The sequence below is a fragment of the Siniperca chuatsi genome, linkage group LG1, assembly GCF_020085105.1.
Source record: "Siniperca chuatsi isolate FFG_IHB_CAS linkage group LG1, ASM2008510v1, whole genome shotgun sequence".
Lineage (NCBI taxonomy): Eukaryota > Metazoa > Chordata > Actinopteri > Centrarchiformes > Sinipercidae > Siniperca > Siniperca chuatsi.
The window spans coordinates 4565681-4593577 of NC_058042.1; the positions used below are offsets into that span (position 1 = coordinate 4565681).

Below are 27897 nucleotides of genomic sequence, written 5' to 3' on the forward strand. Positions count from 1 at the left end.
GTCACAGAAATAAACCAGTTTTTATACCTTTACAGAACGATTGAAGTATAATTTTAGAGACGGAGGAAAATATTCTCCTTCTGTGTTCAGAGAAGTTAAAATCTGTTCCAGATGGAAACAAAATGGAGGAAGCAGCTTTCATTTCTAGCTTTAACTTAAAAAAAAACTATAGTTTTATTTATCTACTGAAGCTGCAGCAGAGATAGTTTACTTAAGATAAGTTTTACTGCTATTTATTTATTCATTTTACAACAGCTGAGATGTTTCTGTGACTCAGATGGACTCATTAATGCAAGATTCATGAACATACAATGACCAGCTCAACAGGTCACAGCAGTGACTGACATGCAGACTGAGGCAAGATGTAATAGGTGTGTTTTATGGGTTTGTCCCCATTACATTACAGTCTTCCTGCATTTGATCGTCTGTGCTCATGTCTGAAACAATGTGTTTGACATGAGTGTGTGTGTGTGTAAATGTGTTAGGATGAGGCATCACAGGTGAACAAAAAGAAATACACCTCTTGTGCTTTTCGATGGATATGTTCTTTTTCTAGGAGATATATATATGTTCTTATATTCATGAAAGCTGTAATTTCATAAAAATGTGCAAATCGGTTCATATAAAGGATTATGTCAGATTGAATTCTCTCATTTTTGATAAATATCTTTAGGCTAACTGTCTTTTGGGGGGTTTAACGTTATAAACAAAATACTATGTAAATGAGGAAATCTTTTTTTAAAACATTAAATGTTTCAGGTGAAAAAGACCATTAAGAAAGAAAAAACAAACGGACACAATATTGAGAACACGTACAAAAATGCAATGCCACAAAGTAGTAACCCTTCAATAAAAACTAACGTACAGTGTTACGTAGAGTGAGGGCAGACCATTTGTTGCTAATATTTATTTGTATTGATCATATTTTATGTATATACACACACAATCCAGCTATCGAAGCTGAGAGTGAATGTTGCTTTTTTATAGCTTTTATCTTGTTATCTCAAGATCACAATTGAATCATCTCCTAATTACCACATAAAGTGTTTTCACATTATTGTGACTTATTACATTTTCTGTATAAAGTTTTTGTGGTGCTCTGATCCCGAGGTAATAATTATTTATCTCATCTCCCCATTTCAAATCGTTATCTTGTGATCTTGAGATAATAGGCCTAATAAATAGCCTACAACAACCTTCTCTGCTTCTGCGCAACACCAAACGCTAATTACAATCTTAAAAATTAGCACTGAGTTACATCAACACCTCTCGGACTCACTGAGTGTCATACAGATAAGATGTCTTTTTAAGAAAACTTACATTTAGACCTTTTATACAAAAAGTTCCACTCTAGCTTTTGTCCTTGATGTTTTTAGTGCAGCTGAAAATTTTTCATTGTTTTTGTTGTCTGTTTTGCACATTTTATGAAGCGACAGCAGTCGTAAAACTAAAACCGATCAATCAAACCAAAAATTAACACTCTCCCCTGTGATGCCTCCCCTCTATAAGCATTAGTAAGTGTTAATACCTGCATTAAAGCTGAGCTCATCGGCCTCCTGGCCCGTGTAATCATAGAGCGCTCGGACTCGCACCCCCTCTACCTGATCCTCCTCGTCCTCCGCCTCCCCCACGCCGTTCTCTGCCAGCACCTTCTTAGGACTTTCCTCGTCTGACCAGTCTGACGAATACTCTTTCACCCTGAGAGAGGAGACGGGTTACAGAGAGACAGGAAATTCCACCTGCCAACCACCAAATGTTGGATATGTGTCTCTGACAGAAAAATCACGTTGTTGTACTGTTTCATCGGAGTTATAAAAAAATACAATCAAAATGAGTGCGTTTACATGCGCACTAGTATTTGATCATATTCGGGATATGATGTTTACATGGAACATCAGAAACCTGGTTATTCGTATCCCTGTTTACATGACTCAGTAACAGTATCTAGGTTTCTCTCTGTGCATCTCATCTCTGTGCAGTTGTGTCTTGATTTCTCACCATCTCAGTCACTATATTCTGTATCTACAGAGAATTTCAGAAACCACAGTATCCTGGTTTCTATCTGAGTACCCCAGGTAGCATATACAGGTTTCTCAAACCCAGGATAAAGCCTTGTCAAGGTATGGTGTTTGCATGCGCAACACATAACCGGGATACTCCAAAAAGCTGATCATAACCAGGATACTAGTGCGCATGTAAACACTCAATGTCCAATAGTGAAACATCCTCATCAATAAACGTTTTGATACTTTGAAACCTATACTTTGAAATGTATTGTGTTATTTTTAAGCACAAAACATAATCAAAACTTTTTTTTTTAAAGTTGCAGCTACAGTCACATATTCTCTCAAGTGTATTTGGCTGCAGCCTGATTTTCTCAGTTTTTATTCCCCCTCCCCGTTTCCCCGGGTTACTGTGCATCACATGTACCCCTTTAAACTTAATGTGCCACAACCGAGGTGTTGTAAATAAACTAATAGAGGCTCTGTAGCTGCTTCGCATAACTCCTGGCAACCGCAGCTGTCGTCATCATGGATGTGCAGTGGAGAACAGAGTGAGTGAAAATGAGTGGTGGAGGTTCAGGCTGTGAGGAGTCGGACACCACAGAGAGTTTATGGAACAACAGTGAGCTCACAGAGGGACACCAGTCTTAGTTTGGAAACCATCTTATACAGACAGAATAACAAACAAGCAGGAAGCTGCTAACGGCTGCACAGAAAGTCACTGTAGCCGTCTGTCTACCTAGTACACTTTATTTATTTCCCTCCAATTTTATTTGAGTGTCCGAATTTCAACTGTACATTTTATGCACTACATAGTACCATCATAAATTTACAAAATCAATACTTTGCCTTTGATAGATGTGTAAATTACACTTATGCAATACTGCAACTCCCAATAATGTCACAAATCGATGATAATTCATTAGCATCCGAAATCTCAATTTACTGCTGACTAAAGAGCAAACTATTGACTGATTAATTTGCAGTAAAGAGTAAATCAGGGAACGAAAGAGTGATCTGTGACACAATGTCATATGTGAGAAAAACAAGCTAATCCTTGCCTCATACAATATGCTAATCAATATATCAATATGCATTTGCTCAGGGTGTCTGTAGGGTAAAGTCTTTGACTGAACATTTACAGACTCTTGAATCATGTTTAATACCTTCAAAAAGGAAAAGGCAATATCATTTTGGTCGTTAAAAAAAATTACAAACTAGTACTAAAGTACTAATAATTTATGCTTTCTCTGCAAATCAGTTAGCATGACATAACAGCCAAACTAGCTGCAGATGACAACATTTATGTACCACTCAAGGGGAATATTAGCACATCTGCTAGCCCTCTTGAGTGGCAGCAACAGTGTTATGATACATCTCATTATGATTATGAGAACTAGCATAGCCTGCCATAGCAGTGCCACGTAGGAATCAGCTAAATGTAGCTCGCATGATAGCATGCTCTAATACAGGGGTCTCAAACTACCAGATCTGGCCCATGAGACAATTTCATGAGAAGAATTTATTATCATATCCAGCCTCCAAATATTTTTCCCATTTTGATTTTTCTCCACTCTAGTAATCATTTGCATCATCTACATAATGGAAGCATACAAATTGGCTTTTTATGTCACATTTAACAAGATTTTTGTAACGGCACAACTTGACAATACACAGCACTATGACCAACAGCACCAAAAAGTCTCTTTGTAAACCTAACAGGACCTCAAGCACAGAGCAGTTTCAAGAGAGGTGGACAGTTGAGTTTAATGTGACTGCTTCCTGTCTCTCATTCCTTTTAAAAGATTTGCTACAGTGCCTGTTTTTAGCTGAGGGAGGAATGGTGGTGCGTTTGTGAAGCACTGTCAGCAGCAGACATGATGGGATTAGATAAAGAAGTAGAGCAAGTAACAAAAAAAGTCTGTTGCTTTTGAGGAAACGTACTGCTAGGGGGGTGTGAACAGTGGCTAAATCTGGTAACGAAGTCTGTAACTCACACATACAGACACAGAGAGAGAATGACAGCTTGCTAGCTACTAATTAAGAGTGCGTTATTTACAAGATGTTAACTCCTCAGGGTGACTACAAGGCAACAAACTAAACTACATGCTGCCTCTATATCTGCCTGTGACTCACACACACAGATGTACACACACATATGTAGTGCGTGTGTGTGTGTGCACAGGAAAGACTAGCTCTTTATCCTGAACTGAGAGGTCTCCCTTTGAGAGATGATGCAGCTCAGGTTTTTACTTCTAACTTCCACCAACAAACTTAAGACAACAGAGCAACTGTTTGTGGATAATGATAAAACCAGGCATTGGATCCAGCCCTATAATGAAACATGGTAGTAATGATTGTTGTAGTCTCTCTGCAGCAGACGTGGAGGTGCCCTCCTACCTGCCGGTGTCCAGGGTGATGGGACTCGGTGGGACGTCATCTCCACCTGAGGAGACGATGTTGGTGAGGGTGACCACGTTCTCCTCAGAGTGTCCACCTCGCACCTTCCTGCTGATGGAGCGACTCGCCTCTGGAGACCACTCCTGCATGCACACACACACACACACAATTTGTAAACACAGTTTTGAAATAACACAGTCTTCCTCTTACAGATGAACAGTTAAATTCATAAGCAATAAAACGCAACATTGCTCAATTCAATACTCTCAGGGGGTTTGCTGCTACAGCCGTACTTGGTCTGGTATGATACTTGCATATGGTGGCTAACGTTAGCACACTTTTAATAGATATTGATGTGAACAGGGTCAGTTTGCTGACTCACCTGCACTTGTACACTGCATGTCAGTCCGGTCGCCTAATGATGATGTCTTTAAAGCTACTGAGTGTAGAATTTTGGGAAATTAATTATTATTATTTATCATTATTATTTAGGAAATTCAATGCGCCATTAGTGACATAATTGCCACTTGTGGTCAAATGGTGGTGGCACAGCTCAAGTTAATTTCTTACTGTGTGTTCAGACAGAATGAGATCTGAATTTCAGATGCGGCATGATTGCAAGTCAATGGAAAGACACAAATTCGCCCAGGCAGCGCAAACGGACGTGAAGACTGCACAAGTTGAAAATGTTTAAACTTCAGCAGGAAAAAAGCGCTGACGTCTTATGTACTTCATAAACATACAGAGACAAGAGGGAAAAGGAGAGAGACTGGAGGGAAATAATAAAAAGAAAAAGAAGTTCCTGCTGAGTTCTAAGTTCAGTCAGGCTGAGCTGCGACACAAACACACAAGGTCGATTGCTAGCTAGCTTACAGCTAACATTTGTACAGTCGGTACATTGGCTGTTTGGGGTATTTATATTCCATTCAGAGGATTTATAATCCTATGATAAACTGCAGTATTTTCTAATCTAGAAAATAAAATATTTAAGGTTATTATTGGAAAAGTATAATTATAATAACGAAAATTACAACTTGTTTAATGCAATGAAGACAAACCAAAAAACACCTGTTGTGACAAATATCTCATAAAAACCTCCAACAATCTTAAATGGAACTAAATGAGACATTTAACTGACCAAAATGCACCTTATATATTTTACAACAAGTTTTTATGTGGATTCTTGTCTCCAAATATGTTGCTAAGATAATAAAGTAAATGTGCTTTTTTGTCTTAGTAGCCAGTTAATGAACACTCTCACCCTGTGGTAGATAATCAATGGAGTCTGATCGGATCACACCCAGACAAAAACATACACACCACAAAAGAGGTGGGTTGGTATACAGTTACTGGTATTTACTGGTCTCAGTGGAGCACAGAACAACCTCCAAACCATCAGCGCCACAGGAGGTGTGTGTGTGTGTGTGTGTGTGTGAACCAAAAGTCCTCACAGGTATAGACTTAGCACATTAACACACATGCATAGTCTATATCTCTCGAGAATGACAATTACAGATTTCCTCCAAAGTGAGGACATCTCACTGCTCCTCACTCTTCAAAAGTCTTACATTTTTAAAAGGTATAAGTATGTAGTAGAGGAGTGAAGGTTGGAGTTATGAATGAATATCTTCAACAGGAAGTCCTCACAAGTATAGAAATACAAGTGTGTGTGTGGAGACAATGGCTCTCTGTTTGCGTGTTAGCAGTGCTGTGGGAACGCCAGGAGATTCCTCAGAGGACAGAAGAGATTAATTTCTTTCTGCCAACATCTCTCTCTCTCTCTCTCTCCCCCTTTATTTTTTAATTTTGGAGAAACTGGGGAAGCTAAATAGTGTTCACTTTGTCATTACAGCAGGGATTCTCACTGTGTACTACACTGAAAGAAATATGAAGACTTTTCCAAATGCCAAATTTCTTTAAATGTGAAGAAAATCTCATGTATTTGTTCTGTTTTCAAGTTTTCCACAAACTGTCATACTCTTAACATACTTGCTTCCTGATCTCTACACTGTACATTAGCCTGAAACCAAATGCTCACCTGACTGTCACCTGACTTCATGACAAAAACAGCTGAATCATCCTTTAAGCTGTTTGTGCTATACTAATCTTCTATAAATACAGTTTTCATACTGTACAGGCCTCAGCTGCCATTCTTTATTGTTACACTGAAACCCAAAATGGTAACACTTTACATTAAATCCCCCTATTTAGCATTCATTAGTATATAAACATTTAATAAATGGTTTATAACACACTATAATGAAGTTGTAAGCAGATATAAGTGTATTAATGTATTTGTGAACATCTAAAAGTGGAGGCTGCTGTATAAACAGATAATGAATGACAATATAGTAAAACACAGCTGTAATAATATTAAATATGTCTTCATAGGAGAAGTTAAATATACTGTATATTAATAAACAACTTACAACTACATTGTAGTGTGTTATAAATGATCTATTAAATGTTTATACAGTGCTTATAAAGGTCCAGTGTGTAACCTTTAGGAGGAGCTATTGGCAGAAATGGAATATTTATAAGTATGTTTTCATTAGTGTTTAATCACCTGAAAATCGTTGTGTTTTCATTACCTTAGAATATTTTTAAATATTTTTCTTTATTTTACCTCTTTACATAAAGAAGCAAAAAACAAACATCTAATTTTAGGCAGCAATGGTTTCAGTAACGCCTCATCCTATCAAGTGTTGGCAACAGGTGAAAATACTCTTAGTTGCCAGTTTACTAAGTACACCTAGCTGTTTTAGTTTAGATATTGCAGTTTAATACAACAGTCCTGCAATAAATCCTACTGTCATGAAAAGTATAATGTTCAGTTTGTGTTGAAACTGTTTCAGAGTTGTTGTTGGTGGTTCAGTTTTGGAGGCTGCAGTTTGTGCTGCTGTTGAATTGTTTTGGCTTATACCAACACGTGTTTCTAATATTTTGTCTACCCTCATTGATATAACCTTCTTCTCTGGTATTTACAGCAGTTAATAACAGATAAAGAAACAGCTGAATATGTGAATCAATCCAGACTTATTTTTATCAGCTTAGCTTTTAAAACATGAGGAAGTGCTGGTTTTCACAACATCTTTGTGCCCATAAAACCTTGTGTTTTGGGATATTTTACTGCAGTTGGTTAACCTTAAATGAACACCACTGCAGCTCTAAAATGACGCGCTACAACTTGACAGGCTTTGTTTGAACATGGCCAAAATAATCTTTACTAAAGCAGTAAACACTCCTAAGTTCGAATGAACTGCTCAGGACACCTTTAGTCATTTCAGTGTGAATATCATATATCAAAAGCAGACAAACGGATTTTCTGAAATCTTCTAACAGACTTTCTGTGGTCCAGTTACTGCATTTTTGAGTATTATATGTAAAGTGTTTTGTAGGATGTCAGTGTGTAGCTGCCAAAAATAAAAGTGGAGGGTGGGAGGCAGGAATCCAGATGATTGTATCTCTATTATGACTTGACAATTGGGTCTGCAGATCTTTTCACAGACAGAAAATAGGACAATATATTGATTCCTTCATTGTGAATCAGGAACAGAGAGTGAAGAGGGTGTGGAAATACCTGCATGTATCTGATCACAATCAGTTATATCATCCTCAGGCTGAATTCACAAAACTTTTTAGGAAATGAATGAAGCCTGTTTTTACAGTTCGTTTTTGTTACAGATTTAACAAACGAGATATAACATGTTACTTAGGGATTGTTGATTAGTGTTGGTGGGCTGATTTTGTTACCTGGAGACAGAGCCAGGCTAGCTGTTTCCCCCCGTTTCCAGTCTTTATGCTAAGCAAAGCTGCTGGCTGTGGCTTCATTTTTACTGCACCGACATGAGAGTGGTATTACTCCTACATTTTGAGATATATCCTTATTTGTTTGCTTGCTGAGAGTTACATGAGATAACGTTTCCTTTAAACTATGGAAAGAAACAATAATTTGTACTTCTGCTTCCCAGAATCTGCTGATTGTTTTTTTTAATATATCTGTTAATATTTGTTTGTCCTCAGTGGCCCGGTCTGCAGAGCTGAGGTGAAATCTGTAGATTTCCACCAACAAGTAAATAAACCTGCATCAGTGTGTGTGTGTGTGTGTGTGTGTGTGTGTGTGTGTGTGTGTGTGTGTGTATTCAGACATTCCTGACCCCACTCAGAGTACTCAGTCACACAACAAGCCTTTCACTGGAAGCCTGTTTAATATTCAGTCTGTCACACATACACACACACACACGTACACACATTTGTTTCACTAGTCACCGTCATTGAACTAAATGCCTAACCTTAACCCCTTAACCCTAATCTGTACCCTAAAACCAAGTCTTAACCATAAAAAAGCAGTCTCTAGGGACCTCAATTTTTGTCCCCACAGTGACACATGTCCCCATGGGTGAGTGTGCATTCAGGTTAAAGTCCCCACCAGGATACAAGAACATGAAACACACACACACACACACACACACACACACACACACACACACACACACACACACACACAGTTACTGCACAGTACTCTTGTTTTCTTGTTTGAAGAAAAACATGAATGAATGAAATTATATAAATAGTCCCGTGTGCATTCAAATAGAGTGAATAATGTGCGTTTGTGTGTCCGCCCAAACCTCAAACTGTGGCCAGTTCATGCTCATGCCCGGTCCGTGGGTGTTCCTCCACCATCTGAGATCTTCGGTGTCATTGGCTGCTTGGATGGTCTGACCCAGGTCCCGGTACAGCCCATTGAACCTATTGGACAAACTGACTGTCAATCATCACATCTACACCCTCCTCCTCCTTTAAGTTCTGTCATTAGAGATTTTAATTCTGTCACAGTGTAACGACAGTGTCTGCTGCATGGTGGTCCTGGGCAGGTAGTGTGCCGTGGGTTTATCTGAACCTTTTTTGCTGAAAACAGCTGCCTTCTGCAGCTGGAAACAGGTTTGATGGGACCACTGAGAGAGAAACAGTTGCCATAAAACCAAAACAATAACCTAAAAGATGCTAAAAAGCTCCATAGAGCTGAGGGGGGGGAACAGCAGAATCGGGTGATAACTCTCTGTGGGTTTGTCACCACGAGTGACCCCTTTTCACATTAAACATAGTCATTTGATTCTTTGTTAAAGATAAAAAATATTGATTAGGTCAGCTTTAAAGTCAGCTAGAAGGCAAGATGTTGCAACTTAAATCAAGATTTTAAAAAATAAATAAACAAAACATTTTTACGGTATTTGTCATTTCCTGCCCTGAACATGGCAGAATTACAGCTCAAATACACTATGTTATATTTACTGCAGCAGGCTCCTGATTACACTGTGTATTCTGGGGGCTGGGACTTTAAAATCCTGAAGCCTCCATTTAAAAAGGTGGAATTCCAGATAAGAGTATTGTATGTGCATATTCAGCGCTGTGTTGGTTTGTTTACACTCAGATGATATGAAGCAAAAACCTGCATCTATTCATCTACATCCAACCTTTCCAGGAGCTGCAGGTAAATACCCGAGGGCTCTTTGAACACCGAACCTCCTCTTAAATCCTTCTGACTGTATTCAATAGACCGGAGAGGACTATTTTCAGAATACATGTTAAAAGGTAGTGATGTGCGATGGAACATTTTTGCAAAGGAAGTTATATGAATAAAGTTTGTCCAAGTACACTGAAATTTTCCACCCATTCTGACAAAATAAATAAATAAATTCCTAACTCCACTCACTAGCTTTTTTGAGAGCTTTCAGCCACATGTCACAGTCTTCCTAACTGGATGGAGTTTGTTCAGCTGTGATGGAGATAGCTATACATGGCTTAAGTACCGAACTTTGGTTACGTGATAACAATCCTAATCACAACAGAACAAACTCCATCTGCTGAGGAAGACCATGAGATACTATTGAAGGCTTAAGAAAAAGTCAATAGCCAGACTTTTTTTTTCGGTCAAACTACTTTTTCCAGGGTCAAGAAAGAACTTTCAAACTCAATATTCCACCTTTGCTTCACATTTGAGAAGTGTTTTTACATTTCTTCAATTATAGTACGTGTACTTATTTACAAAACTATAAAATATATTGTTTTTCTTGTTGTTTTATTCCTCTTGTGTAGTTCTGACACATAACCCTACCTAATCTGTTTACTTTAAACTGCTCTTTAATATGTTTGTCCACATTTGAAACCATTTAATAGAATCTAAAACAAAAAGCTTTTCCCCTTTTCTTGTGACGAACTGGATAGTTTGAACTCTTAACAATTATTTAAATGACACACAATCTCACACATTTAGAGAAAATCTCACTTTGGTGGAACAGCTCAAACTCAAAAAACACATGCAACCTGTGACTAGAGGTCACAAGTAGACGCTGCTTCATTTTAAAAGGATAGTTTCATATTTTTCCTGCTTTGTAAAGAGTTCCCTTCTTAACGCAATTTCAAAGTGAGTGATGGGGATTAAAAATTAACAATCTTTGTTCAAACATATGTAAAACTCAGCTGGAGGCTTCAGCAGTCTGAGTTAGCAGTAAGAAAAAGGGGAAGAGGGAATTTGGTACTTAAAAGAGCATAACTTTTATAGATGCCCACTTGATTTGGCTGTCGAGCCTCATATTAGCTTCAGCTGAAAGTTTGAACATATTTTTAACACAGAACAGACCGTGGATTTTGTTCCCCATCACTTACATTAGAATCACATTAAAAAGGAATCTGTGTACAGCCAGTATGGACAGGGGGAACGATTACAGTGATGAGAAACTGTTTAAACAAACATTTGGGCATGTGAGAATTGTACCCCTTTAAGGGGTCACAAGCCAAAGAGGTTGGGAGCCACTGCTTATGAACGCCCTCATGCATGGTAATTCCCTTCAGGTAATGAGAGACTCCATAAACTAAAGTTTGTGAGAGCTTAGTCTGTGAGTCTGGATTTTGGGTTTGGACTGAGGTCACTGTAGGATGGCAGGTGGTCTTTCATTAGTCGGGCCGGGCCAGAAACCTTTACAGTCTCTCTGTACTTTGGCTATCAACTTGAACTGTTGACTTTGAGTTTGGAGACTAAACAATTTACCTTTAAGAAAAAACAAGACAAACAATAAACATAAATAAAGTCACTGGATGACTTTATTGACTTATGACCTAGTGCATTCCCATCAAATCTCATCACTAATGTGTATAATGTGAAGTTCCCTCTTCACAGAGTTAATTAAAGTGTTGTGATGTGTTTTTGTTCAATATTTGGACAAATATCTTGTTGGACTTTAACAGTCATGGTTACCGTGGTAACGGTGGCTTGTTTAAATAGAATGAAAGGTCAATAGTTAATGGACAACACCATGAGTTTTCTATTAACTCCTGTGTACATACACACATGTTCACACACACACATCTAAACCTTGACAGTGCTGCATGCCTTCGTTCTGAGTCATGGATCATGAATCGCCTAATCATCCTCTTTTTTCTTAAGATGTATGTGCGCTTGTGTGTATATACGTATGCATCTGCGTGTGTGTGTGTCCTACCCTTCTTTGGAGGACAGGTCGAGGTGTGTGTGGATGTCCAGCAGGACTTCTTTAAAGAAGCGCAGCCTCTTACGCTCGGCCTCCTGGGTGAGGTCGAACACCTGCTCCATGTCCTCCATGTAGCGAGGGTTACAGCGGTTCAGCTCCTCCAGGGCCTTTGTGTAGTGCTCCTTCATCTGCCACACACAGAACACATACTGAGCTACTGTACAACCCTTTGTCACCCCACATTCAGGAAGATGAAGGGAAGCAAATGTGCCTTTGTGTCATCATTCAGGAAGCAGTCTAATTTTTAACATTAAACCTAGAGATTGATGGCTGCTCTGTTAGTGGGCAGTGCACACACTGTGAGAGACTTCGTTCAAGCGTCACTCTGTCACAGCTGCTGGTGAGAGGCTGTGACTGTTTTACTGTATGTAATGATTTGCAGCTGAGAGGTGTTGAATAATGTTGAACCCCAGAAATTAATATTTCAGTTTTAACCAGGATTTTTTTTTGCTAAATCCACAGTTTCATAGAGAAAAAAAAACAGCATTTCTTTTTTGCACATGTGCTCTTGTATCTGTGTGCATGTGTGTCCATGTGTGCTAAAGACTATAAATACTATAAATACTGAAACAAAGCCGCCAACTCCAAACCACATTAATGTTTAAGTACGTTTACCTCTCCTTTAAAAGTATTTAACATTAAAAAAACAAACAAAAAAACATTTCAACCCAACTTAATTCCAAACCCATATTCATCTCAATGAGTCAATTTTTTGTTTCACTCCTCTCAACTCCTATAAGTTTTAAAAAAGAATGCTCCATGTCGAGTATTTAAGAGGCAACAGGTCATAATAGTCTTTTTCAGGATTGGGACACTCGTACCATGCCATGCAAACAAACACAATCACATTTTCCATCCAACAGGATGACATGCTAAGCATTGTTTACCTTGATGACGTGTGTGGCGGTTCTCACTAACTGCAGAAAGAACCTGTTCTCTGCAGCTTTTCATACAACCTGCTCAGTGTGGCTGCTTCTTCTTGTACTATTACTTCGTACAATACTTAAAACTAATCCAATAACAAAACAGAAAAACGCAAGAGTCTGTGCTGACCCAGTAACAAATACAACACATTTCTTGGCGCTGCTGCACCATAAAAGCCTCAATGTGATTCACTAATGGAACTTTTAATGTGGCAAAGGTCAGGTCAACAGCGATCGACAGGTTGAAATACAGACGGGTTGTGTGTGCCCTGACAAATGAGTGAAGTCTAAGTGCTTTTTCAGGTATTTCCCCCAAACTGTGCAAATAAAGCATGATACCGGATTTAATTTCCTTGTCAAGATTTGCCATTGATCATTTCCCTCTTCAGGACCTGGAGCTTTTTCTCTGCCGCTGGGTTTGTGCAGAGCAGAGAACAGAGGCGACAAGCCCGGTCATGTTTCAAAAGTCAAAAAACACACAGGTATGTTTTTCTGGACTCATTGACACACCCAAGTGGAGCTACGCATGAGACTGTGTGTATGTATATGTGTGTGTGAGTTTCAGGTTGTTATATCCCAGTGGGGACTTTAACCTGAATGCACACTAACCCATGGGGACTTGTGCCACTGTGGGGACAAAAATTTAGGTCCCCACAGGTAGAGACTACTTTTTGAGGGTTAAGACTTGGTTTTAGGGTACAGGTTACAATTGAGTTAAGGTTGGTTAAGGTCAATGACTGTTCCCCATGGGGATAGTGAAATAAATGTGTGTGTAAGCTTTGTACTTTCTGGGCCTCCTGGTTGCAGCGCTCCACCCGGGTCGAGTATTTGCGGACTTCCTCCTGCGACTTGGTTGGGTCGGCCTTGGCGTGCGTTTCCCTGTTAACCGCCGTCCACTCCTCCTTCTTGGCCTGATGGTAGCTCTTCTTACTGGACTCCACCTTGACACACACACAATGATTCACTTTGATTTGCTGTTGTAATGAATACAGCTCCTATTACATACACCACACCCCCTTATCTGAAAATGCACTATTGTTTCCTCACTGACACATTCATTGATGGAATAGTCTAATATTAGAAACATGATTCACTCTCAAAAACTCGTCATAGTATTTTGTCAAATATAATTAACTTTGGCAAAGTGGCTCCATTCATCATCTCATCCCAGTCACAAAGTTATCTCATAATGGGCAGGGCACAAAAAAGAAAGAAAAATGGAAATAGTGAACAGAGTTAGGTATAACATTTTGTTCAATGTTATTTGTACAAATATGACAACATATTAGATGATTAAATATATGTTAAAATGCCACTGTAACTGTAACAGCAGTTAAATATGTTAAGAGTCTTGCAATCATCTCCTTCAATTAAAGTATCTGTATGTTATGGTTTAAACACTGAACAGTACTGAAGAGTTCACCTCTTCAGTACTGTTCAATGTAGACATCAAAAATGTAACTACACGTCGGGGACTGCAAGAACTGTGACTGGCTGCTTGTGTTTTTCCCCCAACATGTTTCTGATGCCGGTGGAGTTTGTTGAGAGTGAAGACAACATTCAGGAAGTTAAAGAAAGACTCTCAGTAGTCTTCTCCTTCTCAGTAACAAACATCTAACAAATCGATTACACTGCAGAGCCTCTGCTCACTGCAATCGTCGCTCTGTATGAATGAATGAATGTAAATACAGCGATTGCACGGCGGCAGTCTCCTATTTAGTAAAGAGATGCAGCAAAACAACAAGTTACCTGGATTTTAGTTCTATAAATCTATGTGTGTAGCTCACAGTCGCTCTGTATCACAAAGATTGTAAACACAGTTAGTGTTGGGAATATAAAGCACAATATGGCCTGATCATATACAACACATTAGCCGCTGCGGAGGTGATAACGGGTGAAATCTGACACTCAACTATGAATTAAAACCTACGTAAATCCAACTTCACTGACATGCTACTGACTGACATCAGAAACCACTCGGGCAGCCCTCACCTCTTTCAGTTTGCGGACCCAGGGTTTCTGTGCTTTGCGGAAGCCGTCGTCTGCATCCTTGGTCTCCCTGAAGCCTCCTATCATCTGCTTGTGGAAGGCATCCTTCTGCCAGTTGCGCATCTTCTCGCTGTCCTCGCCTGCCAGCCGCTCCCGCAGGTCCAGATGCAGCTCGCTGAGCCGATCGGCCGCCTGCATGAAGGCATGCCACGCTTTCTCCAGCGTACCATACTGAGGACCTGAGGGACAAGTGTGGGGAGAGGAGATACAGTCTTACCATCCCATTCAGCTTGAAACAACCAATTGTCTTTGTTGGTTGGTTTGTCGCAATTACACAGACATATTCTCATTCTAAGGACCAATTAGTTTGACTGTGGTGAAGATTCAGATTTGGTATTAGGAGTTTTTCAGCCAATGCTTTGAAATAAACTTCCTGTAAATCAACTGAAAATAAAACTGTGTAAATGAATGATTTAAAACTTAAAAGTTTGTGAACTTTTGTTTTGCCATATTTCCAGTTAATATCAAGCGCTAAAAAGTTTGTTTGTTCCAAGACAACAGATATTTCTCTGTAGGGTGCTGGCTAATTACAGGACAAATCAATGTTGCAAAGCTTCAAGTCTTTCCTTAAACATTTTTTTTTTTTTTAAATGGAGCTCCATAAGCTTTGCAGTTAAACTTAAATTACTTGTTTGCAGACCTTGGCAATTAGATACAACTGATGGTCTGCTGCAGCCTGCACCCCATATCATTAGTGTTTTCAACTCACCTTTTTCCACGACACCCCTCCACCTCTTGGCCCAGTCGCTCAGCTGGAGAGCGTAACTCTTTTCTATCTTTGCTCTCTCCTGGAAGCAGCTGACCATCTCATTACACAGCCGGTGACCATCGTCTATCCGCTTCACCGTCCTTTTGTAGTTCCCCGGCTGCAGAGGAACACATACAATAATTGAGGAAACAGAAATAAGACTGAACTGGTGTAAGGCATTGAAATCCTTTTCTATATCAGTTGGCCTGTCAGTTCAATGCATGTTACCAACATGCTAATATTAGTGTGGCAAAACGTTAGCATGCATGTTGACACGGCAGGATGTTTAGTGGACTAGTGATGATGTACAGAAGTCGTAAGAGTGAAAGAGGACGCACAGAACAGAGAGAGAGAGAGGAGTAAGGTATGTAGTTTTTCCAGAGGTAGGGCTGTGAAGCCGGCAGTCAGTCAGCAGGGACTCATTATGTGTCTCTATCTAAACACCACAGACCAACATGCTGCCTTATCTCACTGCTTCAAACTCCGGCTGCTCCTCTCTGCTGCTCCGATAGCCCAGTATAAATATATTTAGGGCTTCATTAACATACGTTATCGGATCTGGTTAAATAATTCAAGTACAAAGATTGTAAGGTCTGTTTGTTGTTTGTTAAATAACTGATTTAGTGATGCTAGCTGTGGCGGCTGTGGCTTTGTAAGTAGAGTGGGTTGTCCAATATTCACAGGGTTGGCGGTTCTGTTCATGTCAAAGTGTCCTTGGGCAAGACACTGAAACCCAAATTACTCCCGATAGTCAGACGAGCACGTTAGCCCACTGCCATCGGTATGCAAGTGTGTGTGTGTGTGTGTGTGTGAATGAAAGGCGAATTGTAAAGCACTTTGGATAAAACTGCTATATAATTGCAGCCAGTAATGTATGAACAGTGTTTAATTTAATGATTTAATAATCAATCTTTCCTCTTAAGTTTTCTATCAATGTCAGAAATGTGTGTGCGTGTGTGTGTGCGTGTGTGTGTGCGCGCTCCTACTGTACCTCCCAGAAGCTGTCAGAGCTGCCCAGGTCACTGAGGTCCCCATTGGAAGACATTTTGGGGTCGGCCTTACAGCACGGAATGATTGCGGCTAGAGAAGAAAACTGCAGAGAGAGACAAATACCTTTAATTACATACAGCTGGTTTCAGGTGAAAACCTTCAACACATCAGCTTTTGACAAGCTAGGAAATCAGCCGGTTACTGATTGACAATCTTGTATTAATCCAGTCACAGACTTATCTCAACCCAGAGAGGACACAAAAGTTCAAAGAACAAAAAAAAAAAAAAATCACTTGTGAGAGACTGATTTAAAAATTGAATGGTTAAAATCAATGCAGCACAGGCCGAGATATCCCTATTTTAGGTCACGCTCCAAAAATGTAGTCTTCTCATTTGACCCTCCCTGACTGGTAAACGCTCACGTCCTTTAAATAGAACACACCCAGTTTGTAACACAAAATCAGGGTTGAGTAACAACAGCTTTATGTCAAGATCAAGAATGAACTTTGAAACTCAACTTTTAAGCCAACATGGAAGAGACGTCCATTAAGTGCTCAACAAAAAAACTAAAACAAAAATAGAAAAAAAAAAGGGAAATTTGAACAATTACAATTCCATGACAAGCAGGGAAAACGTGTGATATGATGGAAAGCTCCATAACAGCTAATAAATAGACCTTGAGGTGAGACTGTTTTTAAGACCAGGGTTATTTTCTCAGAGCTGACAAAGCTGCTACAGAGCCACAGAGGACATACGACGATTTCAAGTACTAACCAATTACTAGCAAACTGATCTTTATGGGTAAAATGTGTGGAGTGAGCCTTTACAAAATGCTAATACTAATACAATGATACAAATTAAATAACCAAACTAACTCAATCTAAGTATATATTTTATGTGTTTTACGTGAATAAAATGTAAATACATGCATTGTATGTAGTGAGGTCAGGGGGCTTTCATGATTTCCTTAAAAGACATTTTTGGGCATCAAACCCATGACCTTCCAGTCACACTGCTTCACTGTACGCAAACTGCAGCGCCACGTCAGTCGACACAGAAAGCTACAGAGCCTTCACCGCTCGCTGCCCACAGGGCTGTTTTCTCCACGTCGCTGCCCAATTTTCCTTCCACACACACACACACACACACACACACACACACACACAAACTGGACTGTGTGTGTCCGACAAACACTGATGCCCTGTTACACACATCCGCTCCGTTACTGAGGCAGGAATCTGTGTCAGCCAGTCCTGTTCATCCACAATGGATCTCATTCATCAGAGAGAAGATCCACAAACATTTGCACAAAATCATCTCTGATAATAACTCATAAATCATTTTATAACTGTGTAATGTCTCTGCGTCTTCATGCTCACAAAGACTCAAACTGCTAAGACAGAAGGAAGAACAAGACATAGCCTGAAGACAACACCACCTGTACCGTACCGTAAAAAGGTGCCCTGTGGAGTTTTCTTGTAAATAAACAGAAGTTATGTTTACATTCAGGGTTTCTCAGAACTCACTGGGTGACTCTTTGACCTCTAACAAATTCTGTTGAGTGCATTTCCTTCCTCATAAAACTGTTGCAAAGCTGATTTTTTAGGTATTTAAAATCCAGCATTGTTTACATCCACGTGTCTTCCTTCCTGCCTTTGTTGGCGCATTGCAGCATATCTTGGAGTGTTACCGCCACCTGTAGATCAGTGGAAAAGTGGGACACCATTGGCAGGACTGTGTATTGCATGTGCGTCGTCATGTGCGTGCGCAAAATACACAAAACAGGGACCCACTCACAGAAAAACAGCTCCATAGCGCTACTTGAGGTCTAAAACTGTACAGGGAACCTTTAAAGTCCGATTGAAGAAAATCATTCCTTTTTGATGCAACAAATCACATCGAAGTGACTTTCAAAGTAAATTTGACTGCATTAATAAAAGTAGGGGTTCCAAACCTCAGAATCTGAGGTTAAGATAAATAATAAGATAAAATAAGATAAATCTGAGGGGTCACAAGATGATTAAAAAGATAATAAATAAATAAATAAAAATACTTCTGTTACACAAAATTATGTTTAGTATTTCTAACTTTTCTCAGATTGTTTGCTTTTTTCTTGTGAAATGGATTCTTTCGCTTAGTCTGGCCCAAAAATAACTACATTATAGTGTGTTGTAAACTATCTATTAGATATTCTGTAAGATGTAGCAGAATAAACAAGCAAATTAATTCAGCTGCACTCCAACACGACCTGAGGAAACTTCTTTAGCTGTGCAGCTCTGCAATCTGCTGATGAACCCTGTCAACAGTTCACTGTGACCTGACTTCTCTATACATTGATTTCCTCCACGCTGTCCTCCCATTGGACAAAACCTTCTTTCAAGGCCAGACAACTTCCTGAGGCAGACACAACAACCTGGGAAGAAAACATGCCACTACTCCAGTCCTCCTCTGTCTGCAGTAAACCAGAACTCTGCTGCTCGACACTGACTAGCTGACTGAAAAACTGAAGTCTTGTCTTTGTCAAAGTCACTTTGAGAAGAGCCAGTTAAAGCTTTGTGCACTGCATTTTGGTCCCTGTGCTACAACTGTGGGTGTAGAAACTGATCCCTGGAACATCTGCAAACTTCAGGCTACAGTGGCAGGCCGATTCACAGACAACACTGTCTTCTCACATACAGTAGATATTGAGAATTGTCAAATAAAAAGGTGGTACTTAAATAATCACTGGGAATCACTGTCTTTTTTTTTTTAATTGTCCATTATGAGTCAACAATGTTATTAGGTTGTTAGGAGTGAAATGATAAATCGGTGAAACACTCTTTTAAACATGCAGGTAAACTTCCCCTGCATGAATTCCACCAGCACAAATCAAATAATATCATACTCTGTTGCTGTGAGTTTCTATTTTTAGCACAAACACGGTATATAGTCATTGATTGACTCTGTTGATCACTGAGTGACTCTACTTTGCCGTGCTTTCTCGATGGCAAGATAGCTGTTTATGAAACTAAACACTTCCTGCTCCTTGAAATGCTGGAAGGCTTTTAATGTGAAACAGATGGAGGAAATGTTGGGTTTAAAGTTTAAAATGAACACAGTAAGTGAAAGCAGATCAGAAAATAGCAAGACTTCTAACTAAAATATGATTTAAAAAAGAGAAGGGTTTAGAAATAAAATCCTGTCAGAGCTAATAAGAGCTTGTTTCAAAATAAAGGCCTGGTTCTCTTGTAAGTTGAAGTAAACAAAAGCCCCACCCACTGATAGATATTACATTGGCATATATGCAAAATAAAAAGAATTGCAGTACATAAATGTTTTCTGGGATAGATTTTTATGTATTTGACACTTATTTTTGATGAGAGGCTGACAGCAAGACTTGACATTTATTGTCAATGTTGTAGATCACCTGCATTTAAACTACAGTAGAACAAAATCTAAGTTATTAATGTCAAAGTTATATTTGTTTAATGTTTGTAAACATTAGATAAAAGTACCGTATACAGTATTTTCAATTATAACCAGTTAAGAGACTAAACAAATGTTTATTTGTATCTATAAATCAGAATTTCTCCAAACACCTAAATTATATACTAAGTATTTAAGGTGGATTCTTCCAGAACAGTTATGAGAAAAGTGTCAAACAGAGTAGACTAGACTATACCCATGTTTAAACTTAATATTTACAGTTATATGACTCTGTAAAGCACTTTGAACTGCTTCTGTATGAGATTGTGCTCTACAACAAGGCCTGACTTAACAAGACTGTGAGAAGTTCCTGGTTATTTTTCCTCCTCCCTGTGTTCCACAATGTTCTCTATCACTGCAAATAACTAGTTAACTCCCAAAATAACAGCAGTAGATCTGCGCACTGGGAGCAGGCTGGTGCTAAATTAGATGTAGTGTACAACTGTAGCCTTGGTGAAATCTGCAGGGAACAATGTGGGAGTGTGTCTAAATAAACTCTACAGTTAGCCCAGACTATAAGACTGCAATGACCAGCCAACGGCAGAATAGACATCAGGTTTAATATGTATTTGTAGGTGTGTCTGTTATGACATTCAAGATTAGCCAAACGCTGACGTTCAACACTACAGCACAACATCACACCTGTCAGATACTGCAGCTAATCCCCTTCAGACAGCTGAGCTCTCCACACTGTTTAGACTGTACAGCACAGGTGGACGTAACAGAAGGATGTGTGTGTGTCACAGGTGAATGGCAAGTATGCTAGAAACAAAAGGTATCTGCCACCAGCATGCTAGAACATGAGTAAGTATGAGAGAACTGACTTCACCATGGATCGCTAATTACTGCTCCTATATCCTACAGGACAGCAGTGTGTGTGTGTGTGTGTGTGTGTGTGTGTGTGTGTGTGTGTGTGTGTGTGTGTGTGTGTGTGTGTGTGTGTGTGTCTCTATCTGGGTGCGGTTCATTGAAAGCAAGTAGGTTAGGCTGCTTACACTTGTATTATCTTTATACCTGCTGGAGGTGTGCAGACGCTGGCCATAAAAGTCAGCAGAGCTACCGTTCAACCACAAAGTGCTTTAACATGTTTCCTCATAGAAAAACAGCCACTCAACCTCAATTTCACAACAAACCACTGTCATGATCTACCACATTCAAACACAAACAGCAATGTATTAAGTCTGGGGCCTGATTCTCAAAACCTACAGTATTAATAGATGATATTCAATCTGATGTTTCTAAAGTAATCTAATTCTTATTTTAATAATAAAGAAAAACAAGACCAATAGTCTACAGCCTTGCTACAGTGGGCAGTGCTTTGAGCTAAATGCTAGCATCTGCATGCTATTAAACGAATGTTTAGCAGGAATATGTTTACCATGTTCATCATCTTAGTTTAGCATGCTAACATTTGCTAATTAGCACAAAACATAAAAGTACAGCTGAGGTTTATTGGAATGTCATCAGTTTTTGAGGTATTTGGTCCTAAACAAGAGTAATAGGTAAATGACAATTTTTACCTAATGATGGTGCTAGAGGAAAAGTCAGGGAATCACCTAAGTTATTACAATTCATCCTGACCTTAACATGAACGTCTGCACAAAATGGCATGGCAATCCATCCAATAGTTGTTGAATAAATGGATAAATAAATTAAATACATGGCTTTGGAAGTTCATTTTTTAAAATCACTTTTAAACACCTTATGGCTATTTTCCATTTGGAAAATTGTGCAGCAAAAATGTCTCAATAAGACTGCAAATTAGACAAGTAAACTAACCAATTAAGAATAATTTAACATAGCTCTTAATGTACTTAAAGTTACATATTTCAGAAAAAAGAAATGCCTTGAGGTGTTTCTTCTGGTGTGCCCCAAGGTTCAGTCCCTGGCCCCCTCTTTTTTCTGTGTGCATGTTTTGTCATTACAGTCTATCATCTAAACATGGTATTCATGTTAAGTGTTACGCAGATGACACATGGTTCTACATGTCTAGCTTGTTAATTAAATTTCAGATATCAGTAAATGGTTGGCTCTAAATTATCATTATTTATCAAATGATTTCTAAACAATAGGATTTTTATTATAGTATTGCTTGTAGTATGGTCACTGAAGTATATTTATGAATATTTAGACTATCAACACAAAAGGTAAGAAAGACAAAGCGCCTTTATGTTCATACATTTGTTTGTTTAAATTATAGTTGCTAGGTTGTGAGTATGAAACAGAGAGGCATTTACAGGAGGGGGGACTTAATGGAAGTGTACTGTCTATTCACTTTGTTTTCTAAATTTCATCTAACAGATTCATAATGCTTCCATTATCAGACCCACAATGACACACAGCACTCAGCGTCGATTTGCTAGGAAGGAAGATCACACCGAGAAGGTCCCAGGAGTATGTGTGTGTGTTTGTTTGTGTGTGTATTCAGCAGTCACACGGTAACTACAGCCTGCAGTAAAGGGATTAGACTGAGACAGACAGTCAGACCTCATTAGCAGGATACAGTACTTTGAGCTGAATACTGTATAAGCATAAAGCAGGATCTGCCTTGCCTAAAACACATGCAGGTGTACAAGCCCAGATCAACTATCCTGGTACTGACACACCTCTCTACCTGGTAAATGGTAAAATGTTAAATGGACTGTACTTGTATAGCACCTTTCTAGTCTTCTGACCACTCAAAGCACTTTAACACACAAAAACCTGGATCAGAAATGGGTAAAGTATAACGGGAGGCCAGGTCTGGTCTTGTTTCTGCCTGCTAAAACGTCAACATTGTGTAAACTGAGTTATAACAATGTGCACACAGAGCTTTTTTCATGCAAATAGTAATAAACACACTATAGATAATAGCTGGTTACATCAATTGTCTTGAGTCACGACAGTCCCATATACTGTGACGTGTATATTTACAGTTTAAGTATACCTGCCAGTTTACTGGACTGGCATGACTCAGCTGGCTCTGGCTACCTAATCTAGTGAAAAAGAGGGATAGAGTGACAAGACTTCACACTGATCTGCGCTTTCGGTTTATGTTTGTTAACAAGATATTATCTCTAGATATGAGAAATGAAGCCACTGGAGTTAACTGAACAGTGTTTCTGAAGCAGAGGACAAAAATTCCCAGGTAGTAAAGTGATACTGACCAATCACAGCTGGTTAGTAAATATTTTTTGAGTTAGAGTAAAGCAAGTCTGTAAATTTGAATACATCTTGTTGAATTACAAAATAAAAAATACTATAACATAATCCCAATTCAGTATTTCGCTATCAAATTCCTCCATGGGCCCGTGGTGGGGGCACAGACCACTGGCTTGAGGAGTATCACCATGAACAGATGGTCAGTTGAAAGTGCTGTGTTTGGTTTATGTGGAGAGTCCATGAGACACCCATCATTCCTCCCATGGCTCTGTATGTGAGTTTTTCTGTGTTTGTGTGTGCGCGTGTGTTCTTTGAGGACGTTTACATTCCTCAATCACCGATCATGAACTTTGGTTCAATCCCCTCAGTTTAACTACAACCTCTTAACACACACAGGCCACCCAGGACCTCCGACCATCCTGGAGGTGAGGGACCTGCTAGAGCTGTAGACAGTATGGTCAGAGGGCAGATAGGGTTTTTCTGGGGGGGTAATAGGGGTAGGAGAGTATGTATGGGACGTAAGAGCCAATGTGACGATCTAAAAGGTGATAAATTATCATGTGTGAGAGATGATCAGTCTCTTACATAACGCTTGTACGCTTTAGATGTGCAAATATTAATACTTTTGGACAGAGCCAGGTTAGCTGTTTCCCCCTGTTTCCAATTTTTATGCTAAGCTAAGCTAACTGGCTGCTGGCAGTGGCTTCATATGTACCACACAGGCTTTAGAGTGGTATCAGTCCTCTTATTTAACTCTCGGAAAAAAAGCAAATAAGCGTATTTCTCAAAATGTTGAACTTTTCATTTAAGCATCTAAACTCCATGTTTTTCACCACCCAAGGTTATAAATCATCTCCATCCTCAAGACATATACATACTGTACTGTTTGGATTATAAACAAAAACAACAATTAAAATGGTGACTGAGGCCCACAAGCTGTTTTATTAGACGTGTTTCCATGTTACAATTTATGATGGGGCTTCTCTGATCTTAAGAAAATATGTAGAAATCATTCAAAACTTGCCTTCCATGACAGTTCTGTTTTTGTCTCAAGAATGTTTGTGTCAATATGGACCCTGGTTTCATTTTCATTTAGTCCATTAACCATCTGAAGTCATCCAAAAGCTACAAGTTGGTCCTTGATCCAAAACTGGGCAGCAGACCGTCAGGCCTGACCAACAGAGAACAGGAGGACCGTTGAAAGAGGGGAAAGTGATGGCATGAACGAGGCCATGAAAGACTGAAAGACGAGAGAAATGAGAGAGCGAAGCTTGTGACGGATAAGCGATGAGATGAGAGAAGTGTAGGAGAAAACAAACTCAGTTCGGGATGAGCCAAGTGTCACTCACCACCTCTGTGTGGAAAATAAATGTGAAATAGAGACAGAAGTTTACGAGCTAAAGAGACACAGCAGGGCAGTGAGAAAGAGGAGGTCTGATAGCACGACAACACACAAGCATCTTCTGATGTGGTTTCTGTAACACAGCAACAAAACACTGCTTAAAGGGCATGTGGAACTGGTCTGTCGAGCTCATGTAAATGCAGGAGAAGGGCATGTGTGCACAAACTACAGATGCAGATACACCAGCCAAATGAATACATCAGATATCAAATTACATTAACAACAGATTTCTACACGTCTACTTAACATTGTGCTTCTGTACTGAGGTGTGGCTGTCTTAAACACCAGTCATTTTATCTTGTAGGCCTATATTTTATAGAAATACTCAAGAAATACTTTTGAGTATCAAACACCTTGCCTGGTTCCAGAACTCTGATCACTACTCTCCCAATTTTTCCAGTGGTTTGAATAGATCAGGTGTTGTGCTCACTGATGGCTGTTTCCCCTGGTTGGAAAAACAACTGAGCCAATCAGAGCTTTGTAGGCAGGATTAAAATGGGGACGTAATCTTTCATCGTCACCAGAAACATGTTGACAGAAAAAGTGCTCTGAAAATGGCGACATGCAGCTGTACAAGTTGACTTACAAATCTTGATTTACAGAAATAACAACTCTTAAATCTTTTTCTTTGATTGCCATGAAAAAGGTAAAATAATCCTAGCAACCGCTACCGCAGAGTCTACAGCCATGCTGGCCGCTCTGTGAGGCTGTACTTACGCACAGCAGTGCTTTGAGCTAAATGCTAATGTCAGCATGCTAACATGCTCACAATGACAATGATAACATGCTAATGCTAAATAGGCATAATGTTTAGCATGCTTACCATCTTAGTTTAGCATGCTAACATTTGCTAATTAACACTAAACATAAAGTACAGCTGAGGCTGATGGGAATGTCATTAGTTCTGCAGGTATATTGGTATTTAGTCAAGTATTTGACAAATTTAAATTTTGACCTGATGGTGGCACTAGATGAAAAGTCAGGGGATCTCCAAAGACATTAGGATTCATCCTCTGGGCACCACAGATATCTGTATCAAACTTCCTAGCAATCAAATAGTTATTGAGATATTTCAGTCTGGACCAAAGTGATGGGCCGACAGACTGACGTTGCCATCCATAGAGCCATGCGGCTAGCATGGCTAAAAACTGTCAGCAGCTGGATTCGTCACTCGCTACTGACTGGTTAGGGCAAAATAAGCCCCCTCCCTCAGACTCAGTGATGAAGTAAAAACAAATGGCAATTCAATCTGATTATCAGGCTACCAAACACTCACCGTGGCTCTGAAAAGTTTGTGATTGGCTCTTCGTGAATGGTGGCAGTTGTAGTCTGTTTGGACTCACATCAGTTACAAAGGACGTGACAAAGTATCAAAACACCCATAGAAACTTCTCAAACTGCTTCTCATCTGTCCGTTCATACAGCATGTTTAGTATGTTCTTAACACTAATGGTTTCTCAACAACATAGCAAAACACACATCTTACATGTGGAGGTAGCATATTTAGCGGTTTATTGGCTAAAGCAAGGATTGTTTGGAATAAACTGAAACTACCAAAGCAAACACCACTATTTCTGTTCCCAATACCATACCATTGGCTGGATTTTCCTGTCAGTGACAATAACACAAGCTGTTCACATTCAACGCACAGTACGATTTACTTCACTGTTTATGTCTTAGATGTGTTTTTTTTTTTTTTTTTTTTTTTTTTTTAAACAACCAGACATCTCAGTTCACAAACATAAAGAGGATCAAAGACATGAAATTCTGACAATCGTGTCAATCAATAGACAATACAGAGCTATCTAATACAGGCCTGCTAACAGGGTGGGTGATGGTAGAGAGAGAGAGAGAATCATGGCAGGAGGAGATTCTGGTTGTTGGTTTATAGAGAAATGGGTCAGGCCAGTGAAGGGGGTGGGGGGGGTAGAGAGGCAGGTCCAGACCTCATAAGCTCCACTGGAAAACTCACGGTCATTAATCTGATTAATGTACACCAACAGCTTCCCTGCAGCCAGGCTCTGTCTATATGCTTCAACATATCAGGCACGTGGAGGCCTACATGAGTATTAGTCTATAATCTCCTCTGCTACAGTACGTCTGCATTCCAGCAGAGTTTGAGAGACTATGTAGGTACGCATCAGGACCTGGAGGCTTCAAACATCTATAAACAGAAGCGTTTTGAGATACTTTTTTTGCTCCAGTGGCTATTACTCTGCCAACAGCTGGCCTGAGAAACAGCTGTGTGCCAGAGCGCTGCTGTGTCTCTTTCCGAAATGAGAGACTCACTGTTTAAAGAAAGAAAATGATAACCATGCTCACAATGATGATTGCTGTTGGCAAAAATAAAACACACATTATGGGTTACTTTGGAAGTCACATCATGCTTTTCTCTGATCTGTCGCTTGAACTGGCAACTGAGTTAAGTCAAGGAGTAAAATCTATCTAAAAAAAAAGTTTGTAAATGTAATGTTTTGGAATTAATCACTTCTTGGATGAGCTTGCCCACAAGCTGTTTTATTAGCCTAGTTTCCATGTTACAAGCCACCACAGTGTGTGGCTTAGCTGTAACTGAAGCTTCACTAAAATGCCAACTGGAGGACTTGGTCCTCCTGCCAACTGCCAAGTTAGCACACACATGCTGAGTGAAGAGTGAAGACTATAAGAATGTAAGAAGGAAGAAGTCCCTGCCCATCGTCACGGCACGCACATTCAAATCCAGCAACAGACTAAAATGAAATGTTGTCAGACTGCTGTCGAATACAGCAATGCAACCAAACAACAGCATACTACTCACTTGTATGCATTATGTAGCTGAAAAATTGATCAGCTGCTGCATGTAAATGTTGACAAGCTTTCAGAATGAAAAAATGTCCTGCAGAACCCTCGTTTGTGTGAAGATGTTTAAAACAAAAAGTCCCACATTTTGTGAAACATACTGATTTGCTTTCTTGCCAAGAGTTAGATGAGAAGATCAATACCACTATCATTCCTGTACAGTAAATTTGAAGCTGCGCTAGCCACCACTTAGCTTAGCACAAAGTCTGGAAACAGGGTGAAACCGCTAACTTGGCTCTGTCCAAAGGAGAAAGAAAATCACCCTACCAACACCTCTAAAGCTAACTAATTTACACCATACATATATATAAATAATTGAACAAAAAACAAAGTGTAAAAACAACATGTGGTGTTAAGGGGAGTTGTGTGCCAAAATATTTCCAGTGAGTTG

At 39.5% G+C, this 27897-nt stretch overlaps 1 protein-coding gene across 4 annotated transcripts in view; it reads right to left on the bottom strand.

Annotated features, from left to right (window-relative positions):
- pacsin3 (protein kinase C and casein kinase substrate in neurons 3) overlaps positions 1 to 27897 on the bottom strand; it is a 39878-nt gene that overhangs the window by 5512 nt on the left and 6469 nt on the right. For 3 of the 4 annotated variants that reach the window (XM_044217776.1, XM_044217608.1, XM_044217692.1), the window contains 8 exons: positions 16662 to 16763; positions 15632 to 15788; positions 14866 to 15101; positions 13659 to 13814; positions 11903 to 12078; positions 9032 to 9152; positions 4404 to 4546; positions 1529 to 1698 (listed from right to left, as the gene is read on the bottom strand). In XM_044217776.1, coding sequence (XP_044073711.1) covers positions 1529 to 1698; positions 4404 to 4546; positions 9032 to 9152; positions 11903 to 12078; positions 13659 to 13814; positions 14866 to 15101; positions 15632 to 15788; positions 16662 to 16715 — 1213 coding nt within the window. In that variant the 5' untranslated portion in view covers positions 16716 to 16763. The remainder of the gene's footprint in view (positions 1 to 1528; positions 1699 to 4403; positions 4547 to 9031; positions 9153 to 11902; positions 12079 to 13658; positions 13815 to 14865; positions 15102 to 15631; positions 15789 to 16661; positions 16764 to 27897) is intronic. The other variant, XM_044217850.1, reaches the window with a different exon arrangement.